Source organism: Corylus avellana, chromosome 9, assembly GCF_965113065.1.
Source record: "Corylus avellana chromosome 9, dhCorAvel1.hap1.2, whole genome shotgun sequence".
NCBI classification, from domain to species: Eukaryota; Viridiplantae; Streptophyta; class Magnoliopsida; order Fagales; family Betulaceae; genus Corylus; species Corylus avellana.
Window position 1 is genome coordinate 19,010,562 of NC_142498.1, and position 20,048 is coordinate 19,030,609.

Below are 20,048 nucleotides of genomic sequence, written 5' to 3' on the forward strand. Positions count from 1 at the left end.
TTACTAATCAGACTGGACTTTTGGGCTGGGTCTTGTTTTTTTTTACTATTCTCCGTTTGTGTGTCCCGGCCCAGTTGGCCCAAAATGTTCATTCAAAAAAGAAGAAAAAAAGAAAAAGAAATTTACCTTTAAATTTGAACTTTATCTTTTAATTTGGGTCCAAAGCACATCTTGAGAGGTGTCACACACCACAATGCGGCCTTCTCTGGTTGGACCAGAGTTTGGTAAAGGCTTATAATCTTTTGGGCTTTAAGGCTTACTGGGTCCTCATGATCCGGCCCAGTACCCTTAAAAAGAAAGAATCTTGCTGACCCCAATTTTTTTCATGATAAACCCTGAGAGAGAGAGGGAGGGGAGAGGGAGAGAGAGAGTGATGAAGAAGAAGTGGAGGTGAAAAATGAAGACAGTGGCATCAATGGGTCTTCCGGCTTGCACTGTATTTCCATCAACTTCGAAGTTCCGGGTACGCTCCGTTTGGGCTGTCCCTTCTTATGGAAAACTCTCTGCTTGTGCTTGTGTTTGTGTGTTATCTTATTTTTTCTTTTTCTTTTTCTTTTTGGGTTGCTTCTGACACTTATGGGAACGGAGCTACACCTTTTGTTCAGATGCTTGTCAGTATGATATGCCCAATTTTATTCGAATCCCCAATTGATTGGAATTTGAGTCTGAGCTGCGCTTTGTCAAATCTCACACATTTACATTTCTGTTAGGTTTTAGGTGATAAGTTGCTTATTTTACTCCAAGTTTAACATTTAGTTGTAACATGCATAATTGCATATGCAATTCATAAATCTGGAAAATGGGGGTTCAGAATTTTCGGCCACAGAAATTTGTGGTTGATAGTGTTGGGAGTTTTTAATTAGTAGATAGAATACACATGGAAATGTTTGGTCGCAGCAAGTTCAAATTGTCTCACCTCCTTTGGCATTCTTGCTGTAATTTTCAAAAAGTGTTCGTATTTTCTGGAATAATAGCTTTGTGTAGTAAAGGATGCATAACTTGTGGAGGTTGCTTTGGTTAGCATTTGTTGTTACTCTTTTTTGTTTGAGTTGCTCTTTGTTTTTTGAATATTCAAAAAATATGGTCATCATTTATCGATTTATCAAGCATGAATTGTGAAGTGACTGCATGCTTCCCTTCACCCTTCCAAATTGATGTTCAATTACAATGTTATGACTTTTGGATATGTTAGCCAAGAGCCAGTGATTTTCCACTCTTCCTCATCTAAACTAGTAGGGTTGCAATCAAATGTCGATGCGGATTTGACTCAGAATCTACTTACATTATATTAAATGGCTTGCAACTTAATTTCTATGGCTCTCGCCCCGAAGCATTTGTGTTTTGAATTGTTTGTTAATAGTTTTGAGAAAAGTATGTTTTTTGTTTTGAAAACAGAAAAGTATTTTTAAAACCGTTACCAAACGAAGCTCTCTCTGAAGAGCTCTTGTCAATTTATTAATGAATATTTTTCTTGAAGTATAACCAGCAGGAACTTGAATTTACATCCAGAAAAGTTTCATTCATAATGATATATTTTCCCCTTTGTACAGGTTAAGCATTTCCAAGGCCAACCTTGTCAACTACAAAGGTCCTTGAGATTACGTGCACGTCGCGAAACCTCCCCAACATGTTCTATGAAAGCATCAATGGCAGAGTTCGGTGAACCGAAGAAGGTCAATATGCAGATTAGTATTGTGAGGGAAAAGTTATGGGAAGCCATCCCTGACTCAGTTAAAGAAATTCCATGGAAGAAAGCAGAGAAAACACTGATGGAGCGGTTACTTTTTCTGGGACAGAAGGCATTAAAGTGGACTCTTATTGTTCTATTTGTTTTTAGCTCCTTATCAGATGTCATATTTTCCATCTCGAGCAACCAAGAGTTGATGATTCCACTTGGTCTCTTTGTTGGCTGCTTGATGACTGATTTCTTGAAAGAGATATCACATGAACTGTTTCGCAACTCTGAGGTATATTTTTCTATGCATTCATTCTTCCTCTTTTTTTTTTTTTTTTTTTTTTTTTTGTGTGTGTGTGTGTATTTTATCTCCATGTGTATGTGACATTGATTTCTGCAACAGGAGAAACGTTTGAGCTGGCAATTTATGGGCATCGGTTGCTTCTTTGTTCTTATTAAGTTTCTCTCTGCAAATTTCTTGATACGATCAAGGGTGTTTCTTTTACATTGTGCAAACGGTGGGTTGATGCAACTTTTGTGGCTGTGGAGAAGCTTACCAGAAGAGAGGTAAAATCAACAGAGAATTACTTAAACGGACAAAGATCTTCACTAGCTGGGGATGACTGTATTTAATTAAGGAATTATTTCTGCACATCCAAGAGCTTTAATCAGATGCTCACAGAACAAGATGTTTGGGGCCTAGTTCTTGTATCAGTCTCCTGTACGAAGTTTTGAAATTATCTAGTATACTATTTTTGCCTTGAGAAGTGGCTTAGACAATTTGTCGTTATTAATTTGTACATGTGTCGGTTGGGGTTGTACAAGAGCAGCCGAATTCCAGAACAAATAAGTGCTTCATTTGTTAAATTTTTTTTTTTTCGGGTCTATTGGTTTCTTCTCAAAACAAACATATTAACAAACTTAAGAACACAACACTACTAAAATTACATAAATAGGTTTCACTTTTATGTATATTAGAAATGTTTTCAAACAAAAAAAAAAAAAAGCCTCTCAAAACACATTAACAAATGGAGCTAAGTATGTTACAGCACCATTTGCCTGAAATATCTGCATAGATCCTTTCATCCGAAAGGTCTTAGAACTAGGTAAAATATGATCTTTGCCACGGTAAATATGTTACGACATTTAAATATTTTAAATGATATGATACCATATACATTGTTTGAAAGAATACATTCCCTCCCTCTAATCATATGTTGGGGGTTGCCTAACTTAAGTTTTTTCTTTTCTTTTTCAATTCTCTTTCCATTTTTCTTTTTAAATATTTTCATTTGCCACCCGTTCTATAAAGAAAAACTTTAATTAATTTTAAAGCACCACTCATGCTGTAAAGGTTCTGAAATGAAAATAGGAAAAGTAGGATCATCGCTCTTCAACCTTGGAGCTTACAGTAATTTCATGGAGGATTGCTATCCCTGCCAAAGCTACAGTTAACCCTGCACATTATGCACCAGGTACTACTAGATAAATGAAAAGGCTAAATTCAGTGTACTTGTCTTTTGGACCGACAACATATGTTTGGAATAAATTATAATTTCAAGCCCCCCACCTGAACAAATTGATATATAAGCTGCTCTGGGTGTCGCATTGTGAAGGAACTAATGATTCCATCAATAACAAATGCACTCCTACCATGTTATGCGTCGCAGCAGAATGAAAGTAAGTAAATGTAAATTGTTAAAGATGCCTGTAAGTCACATGAAACTCATAATTGCACCAGTATTTTACAAATTTCACACAAAAAGCTTGGCTGATTAAAGAAATCTACAATAATACATAGTTTAGTGTAGCATGCGTGCATTATCCATAACACTAGCTGTTCAATTCTCTTTTGATTCTCTCATAATGCACACCAATAGTTCAGTTTAAAGACGCAGTCACAGAAAATAAGCACTTTTTTTTTTTCTTTTGTTTGTTCTATCATCACCCACAGAAAATTTGGGGATGAGGCACACAGAGAACTAATTCCTACAATAGTCGAACTACCTATTTTGCCGCCAGTCCCAGCACTACCTCCTTTCCTGTACAAGCCTTTCCATGGCTGCCTGAAATTTGCATATCGACAGGAGGAGGATTATGAGCAGTAGAATCAGCTCGGTTTACTTCTTGATGGTTTCTGCTATATCAAAAAATTTGCACATTAACAGATGGGATTATGAACAGAACAATGAGATAGATCTACTTCTTGCTGGTTTCTGCTATATCCAAGTTGCTAAGAACAGTACATGACCCGTTTAGCTGGCTTGGTTCCTTTCCTGAAAAGAGAAAAGCAAAGACAGCCAACCAATTATTTCTTTGATTCCAGGTAGTGGGAGTCTCGCAAGCATCGGGTGAATCAAACCTGACTTCAACTTTTCGGGATCCAGACTGCTGTCCCCCTCTCCTTGATTATTCAAGCATTGAGATCTACATAACTCCTGAGAAATTAATTTGAACTGACAATATGCTGAATGTAATTGTTGATGAATCTCTTCCATCGTCCCACTTTGTTCATCTTTGCGATCCATCTCGATAAGAACCTGAAAAACAATCGAAACATCAAGCTTGGAAGAGAGTGAGAGAGAGAGTCCATTTTGAATTGTTACCTCTGCAGCGCTGCTCTTAAATACTGGGAGAAATCGCTGCCTACAGTACTCATTGAACAGAAGAGTGCAGATGATCAACGGAATGGTGAAACCCGAAGCGACTGGCGATCGTTTAATTCCAAAGACACCAAGAGCTACTATTTGTGACAACACCAATGAAAAGATTGTTGTGATGTGGACAATAGGCCAGTACTGTCCCCCACTTTCATATTTTGGCACATATACATTGAGAATCTGAAAGACACATTTGAAGATTTTAAAATCCATATTTTAATGGCATGCATATCTGCGCATGCATGTGTCTGTGTGTGTGTGAGAGAGAGAGAACAAATCACAACATTTTTCAAATAATGGGAAAGATCAATTTCTCTAGTCAAAAAAAATAAAATAAAATAAAAAATATAACACATTATACTTTGGGGATGGAGAACAGACCTACCCACCTCCCGAGAAGGTGGGTACACAAAGTGGCCCCTACCTTGGAGGGGATTCCTCGTCATCAAAAAATGGAGAAGAGACATACCTAAACTAAATTGAATACTCGCACATAGTTAGTCTATAACATGTATAAGATCAATTATACACCTCCTACAAGAACTCTAAATCCATAGCCTAACTAAGACTTTTTACCAGATAAAAATGCTTTGTCCTATCTGGGATCTATTATGAAGAATCACCCAATAAAAGTTTCCACTCCAGTGTTCACATATGGATGAATCATGGGTATATATGCCTAGGCTATTTCCTTCGCAAATTTTTATTCCAGAATGCAGGGGAATTCGCATTATTATACCCCTTCAGAGTGTTCCAATTTAGCATTGATTTCACATTCAACCTTTTTTCAAATTCTCTCTAGGTTTGCACACAGCAAAATCTACTTGCTCTGTGGGCGCACATAAACAAGCACTAAATTTCCATTTTCATCTCCCTCTTCAAATTCCCTTGTATTTTACTGAATCACTTTAACTACAACAAATAACAGTGGCATGAGCTACAAATTTACCTTAACTATTTATAAAAAGTTATTTCCCGCTCTATAGAATTTGATACTTGTTACTCCATAAAAATTTGGCGGAAAGTGGAAGTTCTAAATGTCCTAATCTACCTTAAAATATTCAAGTTATAATGATGATTTTCATTTATGCCTCGAAGGGACAAATAGATACAACTCTTTCAATATCAGGATAAGTAATTCAGCTGACAGCTAACTAAGAGTCTAAGACCAAACTAAACATCTTTGTTCAATATTACATAACAGAAAATTACATGCCCAAATTAGGACACCAGTCATATTTTTTTTAAATGCCAAGGTATTGGACTTACGTGCACCTCTTATCTTTTCATAAAAATCCATTTTTACCCTCACAAGGCATCTTTGTACTGCACTTTCAAAAAATTATTAAAAAAAATCTTCCATTTGCATGATATTTGGCTAGTCCAAAAGTCCAAAACGAAGTCAGAAAGTTGAGTTTATTGTGAAACCTGATACCAGTGGACACTGCAGGGAAGTGGATCCTTTGAATTGGGCCCTCTTACATTACCACCACACAAAAGATCAGATGCAATGGTAGTAGTCGATCAATTTTAATTTTTGAATTTTGAGCTTATTCCCAAGACACATACTAAATATCTGACCTGAGTTTCTAGTTTGGGCTGTTGAGATATTATCCAATTTTGGATCTCTACAACAGATCTCTATCTCCCTCATGTATTTTACTGACTGACAAGATAGACACCAAACTAATAGCAAACACACTCGGACAGCTAAAAGATACAGCTAGTATACAAACCTACAGTACCAAAGTTGTTTTTCCAAATATGTTGCCTTATACAATCAACAACGCCAAATTAGGAAACAAATAAACACAAATATGGTATTTGTCAATCCCTCCATCGCCAGAAAAGCCAATAGCAACATAATCACTACTAAGAATAAAGATAAGCTTTGATGTATTAGGAAAAACATGATTACAGGCAACTAAGTATTGATGGTACATCCCGGATGGTTTTCTCTTTTATTATAGTGAGAAAAAAAAAAAAAAAAAAAAAACATGACAGCCACCAAAAAGTATTTTCCATATTTATGTGCATTTAATTTTGAAAGTTTAGAATTTTTATGTCTCATGCAATGGCCAATGGAGTCAAATTCTGTATGACATGAAATTTGTGTAGTAGACCTAGGTGTGCTTCTTGGAATTTAAAATTTATAGTTTTCTTAGGTAGTTTTTATTTTGTAAGCATCAAGTCCGATCTAGCGCAATATTCTTGGTGCTCCATCCTATTCTTCTATCTCAGAAACGGAGTAATGAAAAATTTAGATTTAAAGGCATATTTACCTAAGTTCTCTCCGATCTCTTCTTCTCTTGTTTTTCTAGCCTGTGCACTTTTCCCCTTCTCTTTCTCTTAATTTGTTAGTGCGCTATTCTCATTGCTCCACACTATTCTCTACAACTGGCCCTCTGCTTGCTATTCAACAGAATCTATATATTAAAATCAGCCCTTACAATCCTAAATTTCATTTCCCATCACCTTAGATTCACTCCACCACCTTCTCTTCGCAATGGCATTCCCCAAGCAAAAGAATCTCTAGGCTATCTTGCATCAAGTTGCTACTCTCCAAACTATCATTTTGGCCCTCATAACTTTCAATGAGAAGGGGCTACCCAATAATTTTACAATGTTCTAAGCTTGTAGAAATCCTCCTCATTTCCCTTTTTCTTTAAGCTATCTACAAACACAACGTTAGGGGACACTAAGAACATTTTAGCTTCTAGAGATAATTATGACTACTTGTCAAAAAAGGTTTCTAGAGATAAACCTATGACTCTAACTTGAGAGAAGAAATCAGGTACTAAAAGAGACAAGGGTGTAATACAAAAATCTGGAAGGAGATTTAAATAAAAGATTAAAAGAAATGCATCAGTTTACAACTCTACTGAAAGCATCATCCAAACACATTCCTTAACTAGGATAAAGAATGGAAAGAACAAGCTCTGAAACATAAACAAAGTACAATCAATCACTAATTAAAGGACTTAGCTAAAAAAACAAACATTCAAGTAGCAGCATATAAAACCATAAAGAGCGAGTAATATCACCAACGGTAAAAGAGGAGAAAAAGCACTCACCTGATTTTTATATACAAGGTAAGCAAGTGAAAAGTAAATCAGCAGGACGGGCAATATCAAGGGTGCCAAGATGGAACATGTGAAACCAAGGAATCCAAACAGGAGGAGTCGTGGGGCTTCTGTGTGATATGGAAACGAAAAAATTCCATTGGAAGAATCATCATTGGTTCTGAGTATGAATCTTTTCACCAGGTTGCAGAAAAGAGCAAAAAATTGCATCACTTCACACGACAAACTAGCCCAACCAGATGTTAAAACATAAGTCACGAAGAAGCTCGCCTGCAACAATTCCAAAACCAAAATCTAGTAAAAAGTTGGGGTCAAAACTTTTAAAATTGCAGAAGAAAAAGAAAGATAAGAAAACCTTTCTTTTCACGAGAATCTAATAACTGAAGAAAGGACTTAAATAGGAAAAATTCCATTGCCAGGATTAGTTTCAAAAATAAAACTCTTAGTTTTGAAGCCTTATTACAATCAGTAATAGGAAGTTAATATTGCTCAAAACATAAAATACTGAGCGAATGGAACAGTCTGCATAGAGTAGCATAATCAAGGAAACATAAATAACAAATTAACATAGGAATCATAGAATACTACCTGTCTCGGCACCGCTTTGGCAAGTTGCGCAGGTATGTCTTTGACACTAGAAAAGACATTCAATTGGCTGATAACAGACCCCGTAAAAATATTAACAAAAAAAACATTCCAGATTGTGAAGCACAAGACTTTGCAGCATGCACTCTTCTTCCTGCCACTACGGGAAATAGACCCCTCCACTGCTGAAAATAGCATCATGGTAGGTGGAACTGTATATAGAGCTAAAATCAAAATCACACTTGGAAGGTAACCTGTTACCAGCTGACTCATATATTTCCTGCACCGAAACAAGGGGTAAGTCTACGTGCGAATGTGTCTATTGCAGGAAAAATAGGAAACCTGATCAGTCTTTCAAAATTCAGTTAACGTGGTGCCACCAACAGTACCTCTTGGAGCAATACTTTTTTTAATTATTTCACATATATTGATACTCTAGATCATACCAAACTATAAAACTATTAAGTAAAAAACTCAAGAAGAAACGCTATAAGTAAGAACACTCGGTATGTACAGGAAATGAATGATCAATAACAACAGTTGGGATGAAGGCCCCTATATATATTAGAATATATGTGAACCCTGAGGGAAATAAGTTGGAGTATCTATTTAGCAATTTTGTTGAGTTCAGAAGATAAAAGCTCAGTATCACACCAAACCATCGATGTTTTAAGTTCCATTTGCCCACAGTAAATTATACTTCATTGTTACATTCCCAAAAAACTGGGTCATGTTAGATTGATGCTTGAAAATAACACACTCAAATTGGGAACTGGACTTGGATATTCTGTCACGCAAGTGTATCTTGCATACTTCCATGATATTAGAATTCTCGAGTTGTCCATAAAAATGATGACCTGGAACGTCACATGTCCAGTTCATGAAATAAATGTGTTCTTTAACACTTCTTATCCAGACACGGCACCAACAAATGAAAAATGACCAAGTACCTAACTTAAGTGAATTATAAAAATAATAACACACAACACAACGCTATCATCGTCACAATATTTATTTTTTCAGAGCTGTCGCAATATTTACTTACTTCTTCAAAAGTCCTCTCAGAAATGGAAATGTTGCTTGTAGCTGTTCTAGCTGAGTCAAGCCTTGTACAAATGTAACTGGAATAAGAAACACAAGCATGAAGGCAATGGCAGCCACAAGTGTTCCTATCTTACGGATCCAAAGTTGTCTATATGGTATACAAAGGTTTGACCAATAAACATCATGTGGTTCTGGAGCCAAGTCTGTCACCCATAACATGGGATTTGAAGATTGAAGAACCTGTGCAGCAACAACAGCAGCATAGCGAGTCTTGAAAAAAACAAAAGCAGCTGGACACTCCTGTATGGAAAACCAAAATGCTTTAGGCTAGTAGCGAGTTTTACATAAACTTGTAAAAATTAACAAAAAGATACCAGTTCAAGAAACAAGCAGTCCTAGTAAACAAATTTAGACAACACTAGAGAAAGGGAGGGAGGGAGAAGGAGAAGAAGAACAACAACCTAAGACAGCAAGTGAATCTGTGAAACAAAAAACTATTGAGAAACCCAAAATTTGATAATGTGAGAATGGTATTTGCAAACTATATTATGTACAACACTGCCGTGACCCATTATTCTCTGTTTAGAAGATATTACAGGCTCTGACAACCTCTCAATCCATGCAACGCAAAACATTTGCAGGAATACATACTGGTATACTATTTTGAAATAAATCAATAGACTAAAATGCATTGAATAAGAAGAAAATGGAGCTGCCATGAAAATATTCTTGAAGAGAACCGGTGCAAACCATGTGCTGCATGCCAAACCTAGAAATTGTGAATAACACCACATATTCTAATGTTCAGCGAGCAATTTCATTACACTGCCATCTACACCATTCGATCATTTTCCAACACCCAAAAGTGCACGCAAGCAAGCAATATTTGGATCTTAAACCATTTAACAACTGATCTGATTTAGAACATATTAGAATCAATCTTTGAATGGTTGATAGGAACAAAAAGAAAATTTCCATTACCCTAGTGTTGATCCCACAAAGCAGGATCCTAAGTGGGGGAGATCTGGATAGAATCTTAACCTAAAAGATTTAATTTTAAGTGAAGTGGCCACTCAAAAGAATCGAACTTGCCGCTTAGAAGAGCCCAACACTCTTTGACTGGTTACGGAAATTCAACATAACCTTTCTTAATTTCACTTTTTCATTGAAGATGTTATGAAAGTACAATACCAAATTTATAAACCTCTTTATTCAATTAATGAAGAGGTCACAACCCAAGTGCATCAAGTACTTAGAAAAAGAAGAGAATTAAAACATAAATATTGTAGCAAATCACTATATACAGGACAGCATATATAAGTTTGAGGTAGAATCAGGCAGAATCAGGCAATCAGCCGTACAAAGGAAACCTTAAGCTCAAGGAATAGAAAAGGCAACCCCCTCCAAAAATCAACTAATTCCACTTCTTCCATTGGCACCAAAGAAACACAATAGAGCAACTTCTAAACTTGATCAGGGTACTTCACTGACTGTCATAGAATTCATGTAACGCCCCGGGGTAATTAGGCAATATATAATTACCACGTGACATTAATACTATTACTTACAATGACTGGCAGCGAAAAATGTTATTTGGGGTGCTATAATTCAGTTGACAGCAGTATTTATTCTCTTTAAGTAACTTATCACAAGTCAAAATTCTTTGTGGTGCAGCAGTCCACGACTCCATGCCTTACAAGAAACACAGAACATCATATTTCCTTCCAAGAAAGAAAACCTTCAACCTGAAGCATTCAAAACTATAAAGAATGATTTAACCTCATATATGTAAATTCTAAGTAATTCCCACCCAGTAACATCCATCCTTCCTATCTAACCCTTGCCGCATACAATCTAGGAAAACTAACCCTATTACCAATATTTGTACAGGAATAAGTAGTTACTATTTCATGTCGAATTCTTTATTTCAATAAAAACTTTTATATTATCACCAAAATGTTCTCAAGGAAAGCCCTGAAAGCCTCTTCTCACAAATTTTAAACTGAAGAATATTCCTCTATAAATATCTACATATTGTACATAACCTACATAACCTGCAAAACCGAGCAAACCAGGTGCACTAACATAGCAAAGAAAAGCTAGGTAATTAAAGCAGCTTGCATTGCAAAACTGGAGATTGTATATCCAAAAAAAAAAAAAAAAACAGACAGAGAGAAGAAGCCAAACAATGATAATGATTACCCCGTTGTATGGACCCAAACAATAACGAAAATATTTAAATCAATTCACGCCAAGATTTGTGACCTTTCTTATTGTAGCCAAATCCAAGTCACTGAAGCCAGTTTTTCCCTTATCACTGTCCGTCTCACTAGAAAGAATATTAAAAGAATGTGTAGGTCCTCCGCAAAGGCCACATTGAATTAAATTTGGCTTGCAGTTCTGTTCAACAGAAGCAGCCTTTAAAATCAAGTACATCTTCTCTGCATCAGTCTGCAAATGTAGAACACATTTTAGGATCCAAAAGAGCTGGAGACAATAATAAGGCACTCAAAAAAAAATTATTTCATAGCACTCACTCAATCGGACTTAACACAACAAAAAGTCCCCACTCCAACTATCACAGTGAGAAATTCAAATAAAGCCCCCAAATATAAATGTTACATAGCTCGGTAAAGCCACGGGGCAACTCCACTAAAATTGGCAAACCCAGCTAGCATGTAAGAGTGATCACAACCATCATCTTCTTTTGTCAGAACTTAATAACATGTCACATAAACTCAGAAATATACAGATCAATGACTGCACTCCTTGTCAATTTAACAGAATAGCCGAATGATAATCGTGCCAACAGCCAAATTGACAGTGAGACTTTATAAAAGACATGAGATAGCACGTTGCAGAGTCGGCTTGTTCTCATATGGAAGCATCTAAGATAAGAGTGCTAAGACCTTGTAAGACTAGAGAAGATGACGATGTAATTGACCACATTCATGAACGAGTCAGGCAGAAGCAATATAAGAAAATATTGAAAGTTAGTTGCAATTAGTCCTATGCAATAATGTGAGTAACAGGCAATATATTTTAAGAAGATGGCCTTGAAGGGCCAAGACCAAGGCAAACAGGATATAGATTGCAATAAGCAGCTTATTTTAGTCATTTTTGGGATGTCTTGGGTTATGCCTAGAACTGTTGTTGATCTGCTTAATTGTTGGTAGCCCTTTGGCTGGCCTAGGAGTACTGCGGTTTGGAAAATGGTGTCTATGTGCCTCTTTTGGTGTGTATGGAAGGAAATGAATGATAGGTGCTTTGAGGAAAGAGAGAGGACATTGGGAAATATTTTATCTTTGTTCTATGATACATTGTATTTATGGACGGCGGCATATGTGTCTCCTTTGTCGATTAGTTTTAGTGATTTCTTCGTTCGTTTTGCCCCTGCTAGTTAGATGGTTCCTTTTGTATACTTGTAGTGTACTTAGGGACGCCTTACACTTTTAATGAGATTGGTTTATTACTTATCAAAAAAAAGAAACAAGAATTTGCCATTCACTTCAATCACAAAGTAACATCCGCTAATCATTTGGTATTTGGTATAAAACAAAATTCACAGAGTCCAAATAATAATGCGATAACATCCACATGATATTATGATTCATAATATTTTGAAAATTCCTTAATCTAGAGTTTGACATCTAAATCGCAAATCATAGCTAAACATCTACCAAAACCATTTGTGCTCTCAGATTGAAAGAAAAGCATAACGCTTGATTATCAAAAAAAGGTAGTAGGATCCCTCGGATATGCAAATTGGTTTTCAGAAAATAAAGGATACAAAAGGAAGACTCCATCCAAAAAGCATACAACTTTGCTAGGACGCATAGAAATAGATGCTTGGGAAAGAAAAAAAGAAGAGTGGGAATTAATTTCTATTTTTTTTTTATTAAGAAAACACTGTGATATATACATCCACCTTAAAGCACATTAGGTTCTGAACTCAAGCATATGATATACAAATGTTTAATTTCTGTCTTTGTTCCGACACCCATCACTAGTCCCTTCTAGTTTACAGCATTTTCATTCTCAGCCGAGTCGCGTGGGGTTGTTAAGGTGGTGTTTAGTGGAATCCAAAGTTTTTGAGTTGGTGGTGGTGGCCAGTTCTACTAGATCAAGGATTCGTGAGAAATGCAATCCTTCCTTTTTTTGGGAAGAACTGATAATTGCAGGGTGTTGGATACCATTGAGGAATAGCTGACAATGAAGGGTGCTTCGGTCTATTGGAAACGTTCCCAGGCTGGCTTCATCAGTATCATTGCTCAGCGTCGTTCTAATATGCACGGACATTTCTTGGTTGTAGAGGAATATGGTGGAGGTAGGAGGAGGAGATTTATCTTAGTGTCGGAAGGGAGAAATGGCAAAGGCTAGAGGTCTTTTGCTTCGGAGCTATGAGTGGTCGTGAAATACACCCAATCAATTTATGGTAGCGGCAATAGCAAATCGACGTCATAACTAAAATCAACAACAAAGATGGGAGGGAAGAGGCCATTTGCAGAGGTGTTGTTGTCTACGGAAAAGGCTCCTCCAACGATGGGTAGCTCTGGAAACCCATCGAAGTCGGAGCTGAGATTCCAGCGAAGGATTTAAAGCCTCGGGCAAAGGAGTTGAAGTCTCCGGCAAAGCCCCTACATTGAAGGGCGGTTATGGGGTCCCTAAAAAGCTTGCACCAAAGGAGAAGATGACATTGACGGGACAGTGTGACTTTGACATTGCGTCTAAGGATGGAGAAGTTGTTGGTGAAGAAAATTCAAGAAAGAAGAGAGCTTTTGGTTAAAGGGTTGAAATGCACTCCTTCATAAACACGTTACTTCGTATCAAAAAGGACAAAGTGAGGTGTTACAATGGATGGACTTGGGCTTGACCATAGACAATTTCTAGAAGCAGCACGTCAAAGTGGTTGATAGATGTTATGTGTAAAAGGAATGGGAAGTCTGAACAATCTTCTTCTCCATTTTGAGGCTGCTTGTGCCATTTGGAATGTTTTCTTCAATCGATTTGGGCTATCTTAGGTTATACCTAGACAAGTAGTCAACTTTTATGTTTTTTCAATTTGTTTTAAACATACCTAGAAGTGCTACTATGTGGAAGATGTTGTCTTTGTGCCTTTTGTGGTATCTATAGAAGGAACGGAATAACAAAAGTTTTGAGGACTGTGAAAAGACTTTGGAGGAGATTAAGTCTTTATTTTTTAACAATCTATATCTTTGGACGGCTGCTTTTGTTTCTTCTTTGATGATTAGTTATCATGATTGTCGTGTACTTTTTGCTCCTACTAGCTATATGTGACTTCTCTTGTATACTCCGATATCTCGATTACTTAACCAAAAAAAAATACAAATGTTAGCATGTAAAACAAAATGAAGACATAATAAGCAAAATCAAATCAATTGATAGGCATGCAAATTTAAAATATTCTAAAAGGTGCGTAGCTGAATATAAATAACACATTTCTCATTTAAAACAGATGCGCACCATCAGCTTCTGAACTCTACCACACCGAAGCACCATTTGGTGTGACAAGTAGCTTGATGCATGATAAGTTGTGAAAAACTTTTTAATTGAATCACTATATGATTCTTGTGAAGACTGGGGAATAGCACGGACAAGAACTGTAAAATGACTTGGATTTGGAGGAGATCGAGTAAAGTATTCTAGCCTCATCTTGGTGATGCTCTTGTACTCCTAGAATACATAAAGAAAAATTATCAAATAAAAACAAAGAAAGAAAGTAAGTTGCTACAAACTTTGAACAAAAGATAATGCAAATGAATAACATCCTTACAAAGTAAAGAAGAATGCAAGCTGAGCAGGTTATAATGTATAGTGCGAGACAATGAGCCCAAAGCCTGAAAAAGAAAATGAGTAACCAATTTATAGCTTATTTTAACAAAAACAACTTAAATAATTTATTTCAATAACAAAGGTCGTTAAATATGTGACCATAGAAAAGGGGTAATCGATTAAATAGCAAGTTTTAAAGTGCTTGAGTAGACTTTTACTCAAACCAATTTAAAGAGAAGACCCAACAAAATTTTCTTTCATAGCATTGTTTACATGCCTCCAAGATAAGCATCTAAACACGTGCTAGAAAAAATTAAAAATAGCAGTGCGATCTGTTACTTTAAAAATGGTCTAATTCAACAACAGTATATAGCTCATACCACTTAGAACCTTCCTTAACATTCTCGATGGTAAACACTTCCAGTGACTCAGAAGGGATCTGCTTGTGACGCATTTCTTGCCCATAATAATTCACCGGAAGTACTAAAAGAAAGCAAATGACAGCAGCAATAGAAAAGATTCGAATACTGTAGAAAATACAATTGGCACCAATAAGTAAACTTGAAAAACCAGCAGTTGAAATTGTTCTACAAAGATGGAAATGAGACTGAAAGCAAACTATAGAAACATAGATCAAAATAGAGACCAATTTCTGAACACGTATTAATCAAATATAAGTACAAAACACATTGCCAAAGAATCCATTGATATATAAACTTAGATGAAAAGCTTGTTACAAAATAAATAGGAACAATGGGAGAAAACTTCCACAACAACTGAAATATGAAAATGCAAACAGAATGAAGAAGTTAAATAAACTAAAATTTTATGTCATGGTATATATCACATATATAATTGAAACTATGCGAGTTCTTTGTACATGCTAAGATTAGTTAGCGTCCCCTGCAGTTTGATAAAGTGTCTACTAGAGTACACCTCCCTAATTTATAATAAAAAAGGAAGTGCTTCATCATCTGGATAAGGGACACATAAGCATGTATGCATTATCATATGTGAACCCCATTGATCTAGAAACCTCATCCAACTCTAAAAAGGTTGCATCCTCCTATGCCCATGAATGAAATCAGGCTAAAATTGGTCCTGTCAGCTAAACCCAGTTCCAAAGTGCAATGCACTTAACCATTTTCTTCCACCATTCTACAAATAAATTATGTAAAGTCCTGTAATATAGATGACTTAAATACCTAGCTTTTTGGTCATTCATAGCCCTAAAAGCCATCAGAAGAGAACGTGTACTATAATTACATCATACCAAAAGCAGTACTACTACAAGTACGTATTGGGATAGAGTTAAACCACTAGAGTCGGAGCTTTTCTTAACAACAGGAATTATAACAACAGAATTTCTAACAAACAAATGTTTTTACATGCTTGCCATTCCAAGTGAAGCACAGTCAAGAGTATCCAGGCGCATCATTTGCAAAGCACTACCAATAGCTATAAATCTAAATTCGCCTTGCAATTGTTTGGATTTCACATTGTAAAATTATTTCCAATGTAGAAAAGGAAAAATGAATCAATACAAGGATAGAATTTCATAGAAAATACAAGAATTGATCTTGATCTCACATAGAAAGTTTCACAACAAAAAGAAATATGAAAAGAACAAAATCACAATAATCTAAGTCAAACCATCAACTGAAACCAACTACCACTATCTTTTCAAGACATCCACCAGCAAAAACTTCATTGTCTAAAGTTTTGACAAGTAAGTAGTCACCTGAAAACAACTGCCCTGAGAAAAACCACAGCATCCATGCCACCAACGGCCAACATTTCTTCTTCAGTTGTTTCCCATGCTTTCACTATCCAACTAGGCGAAGGAACAAACCTAACAAAGCGGAAAGGATCACTAGGTCTTGGGCACACTGAAGCGAGCCTTCGCCCAAAGTACACACTCACATTGCTTGGTTGTTTTCTCAATATGGAATATACCGATAAAAGGACCAAACAGACGGCTGTATTAATTCCTACAGAAGTTAAAAGTGCAGAAATGTTCATCTCCGTCCACTATATCTTCAGGCTTCAAGCAACCCACTACCCGAGAAGATGGACATAGCATGTAAAGATTATTTCCATGCTGAAAGCATCCGCTTGTCTAAAAAGGCCAAAGTTGCATGGAGAAGCGGCTCTCCTTGACTCGGGTTTTTGTGCTGCAAAACTTATATGTCAGAGTCTTCTTTTCTTTTTCTGCTTAATGAAAAACTCTACATGTAAGTGTGTCATCGTATGTGGACTGAATTCAAGTTAGTTTCTCACTGAAAAAATGCATAGAATAATGTTGAAGCATATGCAAAAGCAAAGATATAAACATCATTTCAACCTTATTAACAAGCAAGTGCATACTAAAGCAGAATATCGAATTGAATACAACAATAGTGTTGCAATTTTGGAATTTCCAGGGAAAAATGACAAAAATAGTAGCATGAACTTGCTATACAAGTGAAGCACTGCACTACGCAAACAACAAAAAGAATTCCAGATATCAATTATTATGTGCTTGTACAGTCTACAACGTCTCTAATACATAAAAAGAAGATAAAATCTTAATTTACTTGGTGTGAGACCAAATTTTTATCTTTACTTTTGTTTCTTTTCCCTTTTTTCACTAAAAACCCCAGCAAATGTGTATAATCACAAGAAAATTACAAAAAAGTCAACATAATAGAAGCTAAATTAAACAAATTCCACTCATGAGGTCCTCTAAAAAGAGGCACATGTTCGTTAAACGCTATTCCCAACTATGAATTGCAGGCGTGTGTGTGTGTGTGAGAGAGAGAGAGAGAGATTGGCGGGAATTCAATAAACCGTAAAAGTTAGGAACTATAAAAAAATATTTACAGAGGACAATGTTCACATACATATAGTGCATGCTACACCGTTTCTAAATAAGCAAGCAGGATGGAACAGGGAAATATTTATGCAATACCCATTCCAAGAACAAAATATGACAGAATATACAAGCTTTGAGAACAAGGCAACAAGCTCAATCACAATAGCGCCAAAATTGCTGCAGAATCCGCTAAAACTGCTCAAGAAGTCTCATATCATATGCGAACTTCTCCACCAAGTGTACAATGTATACATCTATACCATAGAACAGAACAAGTTGAAACCAAATGAAAGGTTCCATGGATACGCAAGTAACTAGCATGAAATTCCTCAGTATTTTGAATAATTCCAATATCAGCATACCAGCCTCTCTTCTTGAACATGCCTTGCTTTTTTATTATTCAAATACTGGCACTGCTTATTTATTGTAATTTTTTCAACTGCCTCCACAATCTAAATTCGTTAGGAAACTCTTAAACATTAGATTTGATTTTAAGCATACCTAAGTATAACATTCTAAACCCACTTCTTTAAAAACCTCTAAGGATATAGCAAGCTTTTACTCTTTTATTCGTTTTACCCTTTTTTCTGAGATCAAACTCACATAAGAGTACAAAAACAGCAGGACCAACGTCAGATACAACCAACACAATACAAACAATTCGCAGGTGGTGGATAACCTGCTCAAAAGATACCTTTCCTTCAACGTATTATTGTTCCGTTGATGTCATGCAGTCAAACCTCATCTATAATTAAAGAATTACACATTACAATTTTTTTTTTTGGCTCGAATTGCATAATGGGAACTTTACTCATCGCTATAAATAAAGCCAGAGTCATGAAATTAAAGTATAACACCATTGAAACAACAAGTTTGAGAAGAAGAAAAAAAAAACGGAATACCTACACGAATCTTTGATTGACAAACACAAACAAGAACTCGACGATTATGCGACCAATGCCGATCGATTCGAACTCAGAAAAGAAACGAAGAACGCGACCGGATCAAAACTTGTACGCCGTTTGCGGGCGCTTTGCTAGGACTTCACAGAAACAAAAAAAATTTGGATTCGATTTGAAGTGAAAGCAAGAAAAGCCGAAACCCTGGATTTTTCAAGGAGCAGAAATTGGAAGCAACACGCAATTGTCTAAAGTGTGTGTTAAATCATATATGCGCTCGCGTGTTTCATAAGAATCGCAAAAAATTCGAGGGAACGCCACGTCCAGTGCGATTGAGATTTTGGTTTCGATTTCAAAAGCTTGCTGGACCAACGGGACCGCCACGTGGCTGAAAGCGAGGGCCACCGTCCAAATAGAAGAGAGACCCGAACCGCCTCAACCGTCCGCGTAAGACAGAGACAGAGAGGGACAGGTAATAATGTCACGCTGCATCGCAATCTACCATTATTACCATGTGCTCGAGTTCCTTACCTTCGCATTCGGCACGATTGAGATCCTCGGAATTAGAGCATTTTTAGCAGATCTTGGAATCTGTTACTTAAGTTTAGGAAATATGTTTAGAAAATTGTAAAAAATATTTTACCTTAAGTTTAGAAAATATGTTTTAAAAATTGTAAAAAATGTTTTATAGTAGACTCCTTTAATAAACCTTAGACATTATAATTGTTAAAGTGAAACCACTATTATCATCCTTATAATTATTAAAATAAAAATAATAATAATTCTCTCTTTTCTCTTTTCTCTTTTCTCTTTTCTCTTCTCTCTCCTTTCTCCTCTCATATCTCACAATCTTCTTTCATCTCTCTTTTCATATATATATATATATATATATATATATATATATAAAATTAAAAAACAAATATTTTAATAATATTAGAAATGATTAAGAAAGGTTATTGTGGTGTATTTTGACATAAAAAAGTAAAAAATAGTTTAAATTCTTAAATATAGAGAAAATGATAAAAAAAATTGCTGAAAATGCTCTTAGGGCGTGTGAAATTGGTTAAATATAAATTAATTAGCATGTGTAAGATGGGCCTGCCAGATGCAAAGGCCCAATTACGGAAATAAGGCCCGTTCTGTCTCTTAACACACTCTGTCGCTTTCGGTTGGCAGAAATAAACAGAGACGCCATTTTTGAAACATTTGAGAAGATTAATGTAGTAAATGGAACACACGTCAATTTGTGAATGCATGAAGGTTTTTGCACTATAACAGAAATCTGACAGTACTTGAGACTTGAGAGTTATCCACAACATCAAGTGATGATCGTGGATGGACCAAAAAAACCCTACACTCAAAACATCATAAGTCAATAACTGGTTTTATTAATTGGTCATCAGGAACTGACAGCCTTTTGGAAGTGTATGCTACGTGGATCAGAACTCAAAAGAC

The 20,048-nt window shown here is 36.1% G+C and overlaps 2 protein-coding genes across 2 annotated transcripts; one reads left to right on the top strand and one right to left on the bottom strand.

Moving 5' to 3' along the window:
• Window positions 1-345: 345 nt before the first annotated feature.
• LOC132189986 (uncharacterized) lies at window positions 346-2,455 on the top strand. Its single transcript, XM_059604850.2, has 3 exons — window positions 346-463; window positions 1,551-1,967; window positions 2,079-2,455. The coding sequence occupies exons 1-3, from the start codon at window positions 398-400 to the stop codon at window positions 2,244-2,246; spliced, it is 651 nt and encodes a 216-aa protein (XP_059460833.2). The 5' UTR covers window positions 346-397; the 3' UTR covers window positions 2,247-2,455.
• An 895-nt stretch (window positions 2,456-3,350) lies between these two features.
• Window positions 3,351-19,129, bottom strand: LOC132189396 (hyperosmolality-gated Ca2+ permeable channel 2.1). The gene is given in 12 exon segments (XM_059604131.2): window positions 3,351-3,961; window positions 3,964-4,215; window positions 4,282-4,515; window positions 7,410-7,688; window positions 8,007-8,283; window positions 9,049-9,347; window positions 11,313-11,498; window positions 14,532-14,741; window positions 14,842-14,905; window positions 15,221-15,367; window positions 16,582-17,014; window positions 18,597-19,129. Coding segments are annotated over 11 exon segments (2,316 nt in total). The 5' UTR covers window positions 16,863-17,014; window positions 18,597-19,129; the 3' UTR covers window positions 3,351-3,874.
• Window positions 19,130-20,048: the final 919 nt, after the last annotated feature.